The sequence below is a fragment of the Rhododendron vialii genome, chromosome 7a (assembly GCF_030253575.1).
Source record: "Rhododendron vialii isolate Sample 1 chromosome 7a, ASM3025357v1".
Taxonomy (NCBI): Eukaryota; Viridiplantae; Streptophyta; class Magnoliopsida; order Ericales; family Ericaceae; genus Rhododendron; species Rhododendron vialii.
Genome location: NC_080563.1, coordinates 37,752,156 through 37,760,564, shown reverse-complemented (window position 1 = coordinate 37,760,564; position 8,409 = coordinate 37,752,156). Strand labels below are relative to the sequence as shown.

Here is an 8,409-nt window from a genome sequence, read left to right as displayed (position 1 = left end):
TGGGTGAGGGGAGAGAGATAAAATAAATCTGGACCGTCCAAAACACGTTTGGACATGCGACTGAAATCACCGATGGATACTGCCAAGTGGTACTCACTTGGCACCCAAAACTTTCTATTCACGAACTATTGCAAGCCATCTTTGACAAGGAATCTATATATATACATCACTTATGTAGCTCCTAAAACTTGGAGCAACAAAACAATATCCTCTTGCAATATTACTGGTAGAGGGTGAGATCATACTTGGAATAGAAATGCAAAAAATGCTACTTTCTGAAAAGGCTACGAGTAATTCCTCTCATGGCCAAGACTCTTCCTACTTCCTAGGTTGGCAGGAGTACGAGAAAAACCCCTACCATGATGTCCATAATCCAACTGGGATTATTCAGATGGGTTTAGCTGAGAATCAGGTGAGTGAATATTGCAATTTAATTAGTACTACATTTACCTCTTTTCTTTTATAACTCATGTGTCCAGACCGGACGCTAGCTTAGGCAAACCTCGGGTTATCCTGTGGACTATTTCGATCGCTTTTTCTTTTGTGCGGAGGTCTCAATTTGGTATATTTGCGTAGATATATATAGGCATACCTATTTTCGATCACTTTTTTCTTTTGTGCACCACGTGCAGCGTATATGATACAATTCACGATCATATTTTCATAATCGTTTTGCAATACGGAACTGATAATAACGGCCAACTTCGGTGACAAAAAATTGTACTAGTAAAAATTTGATGAAATAAAGTTTTTTTTTGCTCGACAATGAAAAAAAGATTTTGTCATTTGTTACACAGATACCTTCATGTTCCTCTATGTACGGGAATATAGAACGCTGAAACAACATGAGACGGAGAACAAAAATACTTTGGTGACTACAATCGCAATTCGAGTAGCCAAAGTTTGGTTCAATGATCGATAGAGTAACCGAATAAATGACATTTCACATATCCCAACAGACGTATTGAAACATCACATGGTATCCAGGATGTCACGATAGCATTGTTTAGCATAAAAAAGTTGATAGTCCATTTGAGGAGATGGAAAATAATGCTTCTTTGAGGCATAATTTTCTTTTGTTGTGTTTTATAAAATGTGACAAGAGAAAGTCGTGTACGCAATAATATGACAAAATAGAAAGAGGTAAAGAACAAAATGGATAATTTATTTATTCTGAGTTCAGAGTTCATGTAAGACGAGTAATCAAAAATTTTTTTTTTTTTGGGCTCATTTTGGCCCTTTTTAAACTTTTATTCCTGTATGTACTTTTTTTTTTTTTTTTCTCTTCATTTTGACTATAGGAAAGCTAAAATTAGACTAAAAATGTTCCAAAAAATTCAGAAATACTGTTGTCTTTAATGTTTTTTCAATTTTTTATCATGTCTCTTGTTAGAAGTACTCCTGATCCCATTGTTAACGAGTGGGCCCAAATAATTTGGTATCTTTGGCTTCTATTTTCTTTTGATGATTTGACATAGAATACTAGATAACAATATTTCTGAATTCTTTGGAACATTTTTACTCTAGTTTTATCTTTTCTGAATTTTTGAAATTCGGTTAATGTTTCTTTTATGTTTCAAATTTCTCGTCAAGATGAATTTAAAAATCAAATATTTGGACCATAACTAAAAAAGTTCACTAAAATAAAAAAGTATTATATGAAAATTAATTATATAGTCCACACTCCATTTTGCCAATTCTAGGCTCATCAAATAAGGAGGGTATATATCTCCTACTATTGGACTGAAACGTATAATTGCAAAAAAAATTCAGCGTTCATGGGCCACCAATAGCTACGTGGTGCCCCAACACCGGTACCTCCACACATTTCTGTATAACTCACTATTAAATGTATAAATCCCGCAAAAATATGTGGGTTGAGCACCACTTAGCTGTGTCACAATACCACAAAAATTATTATCACTATCAACATCATTTTATCATGACCGGATGGTAAGCAGGAAGGTGGTGCACAACACAGTGCTGTGCATCATCCAAGCCATCCGTTTACCAATCCAACGGTCCAAATTTCATCTCATCCCTAGCATCCGCGAGATGTTCAATCCATGAATTGCTGAATAGATGGCTCGGATGGTGCACAACACGTACCATCTTCCGATTCATAATTATTATCATTATCATTTTATTGGACTGTAGAGAAGCCGAATCCAATTATTATCGTCATCATTCTATTTACTTCATTTCTTTCTTTCTTATTATTGCAGCTCTCCTTCGACATTATTGAATCATGGATTGCAACAAATGTGGACTCCACTGGTTTCCACCACAAAAATGGAAAATCCATGTTTAGAGAATTGGCACTCTTCCAAGATTACCATGGCTTGCCAGCTTTCAAGAATGTAATGCATGGCCACAACACTAATTACTCCATTACCAGCTCTTATAAAAGCTTGAACTGTTAGAGAAAAATACTACTTTTATTTAACTTGATTTCTAATACGCTCGCGACTAGACTATTTTTTAGAAGCGGACCGAGCCAAATACGTGTGCAAATATATATTGTAATTTATCTGTAAGCTAGCTAGCGATGAGATTTTAGCACGCGTGCGGTCTATTGTCTTTTTCGATACCATATTAAAGTGATGACCGTTACCTAACCTACTACTGTCTTTTTCGATACCATATTAAAGTGATGACTGTTACCTAATCTAATAAAAGGTATCAAATCAGCTGACATTCAAAACCTCAACAATATGCTTTATGCGTGAGTGAAATATTCTTCATAAACGAGCCAGACACCTGAAATTAAGCAATGTGACTATCAGATTAGCAGTAACGTGATTATTGTGTTAATGCAATATTAAATCCATATATGACATGAACTTATCTAAAAACTTAAACTCATGTTAGTTGAAGAGAGAGTTAAGTTTAATGTTTTAGGCTTGAGATATATCTGCAAGATCAACTAATTATCTTAATATTACTAATGAATATATATCACTATCTTAATATATATATATATATATATATATATATATATATATATATATATTTCTGAGAGAAAACTGGAACCAATTAAATCGGGTCGATTTCTCTACAAAAGTAGAAAAACGAACCGGATCAATTCAGTTAAAGAAAAAACAAAATCAAACCAGTTTTTTTTTTTTTTTTTTTCCGGATCGGTTCGTTGTTTTTCTTCTTAATATCATGAGTTTTTATTTAAGTACCCTTGGTGGAATTAATTAATACTGTACCATAATAATTTGCAGGTGCTGGCAGAGTTTATGGCTGAAATTCGAGGAAACAAATTGAGATTTGAAGCAAACAAGATTGTACTAACCGCAGGCTCAACATCTGCAAATGAGACCCTCATGTTTTGTCTAGCTGAACCTGGACAGGCTTTTCTTGTGCCTACACCTTACTATCCAGGGTACGTAACAATTTTAATTTACTAATTAATTGCCTCACTTAAGTAATTAGGACTATATATATATATATGGATGCTTATCAAGAAAAAGAAAAAATAAAAAATATGGATTAGAAAGTATGTGCCCAAATTAAGACGGGTTCGTGCACTATATTGGACACATGTGGACACAGATGTGTTTGGATACACCAAAATTGGTAATAAAAGTTTTGTTTTGTTTTACAATATCTTAACTCGGAGGAGGATTGCCTCTTTAATCTTGTTATGCGACATTGTGATGAGTTCTGAGGCTCTCCATGTCAAAAAAGTAATCCAATTTCTTAAGTTTTAAAATGAAAATCTTTTTATATATCTTTAACGCAGTTTTCTTTTCAGGCTTTGATCATTACACTTTTTCGGGGTTTAATTTTTCGATAGGAGAAACCGCAAAATTAAACTAGTGCAGACCGCGTTTACAAAAGTCTAGTGTAAAAAATAAAAAAACTAAAGAAGAAATAAGTTTTTTTTTTTTTTTTTTTTTCAAATATGGTCTACAGTTTAACCATATGTTGCTGACATTTGTTGGCCACTTTTTTCAAATATTGTCTTTTTTAAAATAACTTAACCAGTTGTTTTAAAAGATATTCACTGAACACAAAAAGATTATAGAGAAAAATACTTTTTGAGAAATGCCTTATAAATATCTCATTTTTTTAATTTCTGGCACTAATTTTGCCTATTTTTTTTCTACAGGTTTGACAGAGATCTTAAATGGAGAACCGGTGTCGAAATAGTGCCCATCCATTGCTCGAGTTCTGATGGATTCCGGCTCACTGAGTCCGCGCTAGAAGAATCCTACCAACAAGCCCAAGAACTCAAATTAAGAGTCAAAGGAGTGCTAATCACAAATCCGTCAAACCCTTTAGGCACTACCATGACCAAAAAAGAGCTCAACTACCTCATCAATTTTTCCATCGCCAAAAGAATCCATATCGTGAGCGACGAAATATTTTCAGGAACGGTGTTCGACTCTCCACAATATACAAGCATCGCGGAGTTAGTAGTGGAGAGAAAGCTTAACCAAATGACAGATATCTGGAATCGAATCCACATCGTTTATAGCCTGTCTAAGGATTTGGGCCTTCCGGGCTTTCGAGTGGGCCTGATTTACTCGAACAATGAGAAACTCCTATCGGCCGCCACCAAAATGTCTAGCTTCGGGCTCGTTTCCTCGCAAACCCAGTTTTTTCTCTCGAAAATCCTTGCGGATAAGAAATTCACGAGAAATTACATTAGAACTAACAAGAAGAGGATCAGAGAGAGAAAGGAAATGCTTGTTTGTGGGCTTTTGAATGTGGGGATAAAGTGCTTGGAAAGCAATGCTGGGCTTTTTTGTTGGGCCGACATGAGGCATCTACTTGGGGAAAATTCGTTTGAAGGGGAAATGGCGCTTTGGAAAAAGATAGTGTATGAAGTTGGGCTGAATATAAGTCCTGGGTCCTCTTGCCATTGCGTAGAGCCCGGTTGGTTTCGGGTTTGCTTCGCGAATGTGTCGAAAGAGGCCCTGAGTGTCTCGATGAACCGGATCAAGGCCTTTGTCGAGCCCATGGGCCGTAGGGCAAATGGTTTGAACCAAGGGGAAGTGGTTAGTAACTGGAGAATGAGGTCTCTTTCCAAGTGGGTTTTGCAGCTTTCGTTTTGTGATAGGGAGGCAGACCGTTAAGTCTCATGGGAAGATGTCAACTCTCTCTCTCTCTCTCTCTCTCTCTCTTCATTCGTGCTTGCATTATCGGTATTTGTATGCTATTTGACTTGAACACTAATTTGTCGGATATAACGCAATTTATTGTTCATGATGATATTTCGATGGCGTCCGTGTGATCTCGTTTTTTGTTAACCGATTGTTCGGCTAGTTTGAGCATGCGTCGGCTAATGTTAAAAGCCTAAATTTAACATCAGCATATTAGTTTAAAGTTCAAATGAAACAACTCCCTCCATATGAGCTTTAGTTCAGCTTAAGTTTCTGTGATGTATAGAGTCTATTAATAAAAATATTTTAGAGTTTAGAGTTCGTGAAAAGACAAAATTGCCATTAATTAAACAAGGGCTTTGTTTGGCTAATACAAAAAATGTCTTTTTTTTCATTTATTTGTCATAAATGAGACAAGAGCCTTATTTGGCTAACACAAAATATGTTTTTTTTCGTGTTTTTCGATTTTGTTGCACTTTCATAAGGTACCCTAGGGTTTTAGGCACTTTCATAGGGTTTTAGGGTGCACTTTTCTATTATAGAATTTTAGTGGTTTAAACACTTTCATAGGGTACTCTAGAGTTTAGGCACTTTCATATATAGGGTACCCTAAGGTTTTAGGTACTTTCATAGGATATCCTAGAGTTTTATGCACTTTCAATGCCGGTTAACCTTAGTCAACGTCAGTCAACCTTTGGAGGGATTTTTTTTTGTAAATCTTGGGCAAAATGTCCTTTAGACTTTACGGAAAAATATTTATATCCTTATTATAGCAAAAACCTTTATAGTATGTCCTTCTACTCAATTTGCCCAATTAACATTAGACAAATCTCTAATAACCCCAAAGCCCATGAGAGTGTGATACGTCTTCAGCCCCATTTATCATCATTAGCTAATTGTGTAGAGGGAAGGGTGTCATTGTGTGGGTAAGACTTAAAAGGATCATTATTTTACTTATCTCGATTTATATTTCTACAAAAAAAAAAATGATTCGAGAAAACTAGGCCCCCCTTTATTCAATAGTATACACGCCAGTGAATAAATGAACAAACATGCAATATTCTTTTCCTTGATTTCAACCATTATTATTTACGCAAGTGATTCTATTCAAAAATAATTTCCATCATAACGCCAATCCATTTGATAATCTACTTAGCGAAGACGTCTATTGGTACAGCCAAATTGAACAGATGTGTAAAAAAAGTGGGTCCAATCTCTCCCCTCAATTTTGAAGCAATTTGAACTCGCGCTCGCAGACTCATCTATGCACCCATCTCATTGAAGCATCACTCAGGGGCAATTTGCAAGGACATTGGGGACTCGAGAGATATGGCATACTTGGCCACACAGTGAGCCGCCTAAAATTACGCGAAACAAAATTGAAAGAACAAGAAACAAGTAAACTAGCTAAATTAAGACAATTACTGATCATGATCACTTCCAGGTTTGCTTAGACACTCAATCTTCCTTGAAGCTTCTGAACAATGTTCTTCGCGTCCCCTTCGATAATACTATAATCTTATGTCCCATGGATAGTTGCTGTCTAGATCGCGTATATCGGAAACCCAAGGCTTCAACCATTTCTGCCGAGTGCCGAAGTAGCATGCACACCCACAGTTGGAAAAGCTGCCATCCCCTTCAAGTTCCCAAACCAGTCCCTTTATCATGACAAATCCTACTCCTCCACTTCTTGGATGAAGCATTGTAAGAACCATATCAACATTGATTTTAAGAATACCAATGTCTGGTGATACCCAACATGCAGGATCCGTCATAGTTGGAGTATGAGGAGCTGGAGCAAGCTTCCTTTAAATTAATTTGTAGAACTCGTCAAACTCCTCCAAAGCATCTGATGGCGCTTTGGTTTCCTCTACCCTCACTCGGTTGAACACCCATTCATTCATTGCGTGCTTTCCAAATATTCCAGCAAACCTCCGCAAAAAGGCCAAGCATCGATCTTCCATTTCTCACCCTCGTACTGCTTTTGTACCCCAATTTCAGTCTACATGCGTCCAATTTGAGTGTCAACTAACACTTCTGGCCTAAACCGGAAGGGCAATAAAATCCAGACCTTTACAGCGCGTTCACAACGCAAGAGCATGTGGGATGTTGTTTCTGCCTTTTTGGTGCCATACCACAAACACGTACAACAGATAGGATATCTATTGGAAGCCGTCGGTGGGCCAACGCGTTGCTCACAGGAAGTATATTCTGAACACTCCGCCAAAGATAAGACTTAATTTTCGTGGGAGCAGTGATATGCCATATTCTCTTCCACTTTCCATCATCGTCATCTACCCCACTTGTCTGCCCATGCATGTGTCTCATCTCTGGTTCCGTGATCTATCTCTTTCGCAATCACGTAGGCCGATTTCCATTCGAATTCCTGGCCCAGATTCGTTTGTCCTGAGTGAAATACTCAATATCTGTTCAACATCTGAAAAGAACCATATATAAGTCTATAAATCTTACATATCTCTCCTTGATTGTATCCTATAATTAGGAAATTTGATTGTAACTTTGACTGTATCCTAGGATTAGGAGATTTGATTGTGATTTCCTTGATTGAAGGAGATCTTGATGTACTATATAAGTTAGTGAAGGCAATACATAACATATCACATTCAAAACCAATTCAATATTTGTCATGGTCCCTGCTTGCAAAAACCTGTTTAATGACTGACTTCCATCTCCCACTGTTTACATCAATCAGATCACTCAGTACTATTGAGAGGAATCAGAAAATCAGAAAACTATGATCCAAACTTAAAAATATTTTGAATAAAGACAAAACTAAGCCCAAAAAAACATATCATGAATACCGCTAAAGCAGTAGCTGAAATTTCATTGTCATGTTTTCACTAAACTAAACGGATTAAATGCACTAAAATCCATATTCTTGTGGATTTTTTGGTAGATCATTCTCCTCATATACATAAACTAAAATACCATTTAGCGAAAATAATTTGACTATTCATTAGCCTGTAGTCTCAATAATATGTAGAAACACATGATCCTACCTACCATAATATGGCAATCTCTCCTATGAAAATGAAGTGCATAAATACCCAAAATCCAACACTCAACGGAACTGAATTAATTAATCTTATGTCCAATCTCCACGGTCACCATACAGGTTAGAACAATGGACAAGAACATAATACATGTATGGAATACTTTGACTCTAAACCAAACATTTATTATAAAGAATTCAAAGCAAGCAACTCTGAATAATGATAAAAGATGAGGCTCTAATTCAGGTATGGGATAGAAGAGCATTTGGAAATACTAA

General features: G+C 36.3%; 1 protein-coding gene across 1 annotated transcript; it reads left to right on the top strand.

Annotated features, from left to right (window-relative positions):
- The first annotated feature begins 202 nt into the window (after positions 1-202).
- LOC131332012 (1-aminocyclopropane-1-carboxylate synthase 3-like) lies at positions 203-5,161 on the top strand. The gene is made up of 4 exons (XM_058366022.1): positions 203-412; positions 2,226-2,360; positions 3,231-3,391; positions 4,121-5,161. The coding sequence occupies exons 1-4, from the start codon at positions 257-259 to the stop codon at positions 5,088-5,090; spliced, it is 1,422 nt and encodes a 473-aa protein (XP_058222005.1). The 5' UTR covers positions 203-256; the 3' UTR covers positions 5,091-5,161.
- Positions 5,162-8,409: the final 3,248 nt, after the last annotated feature.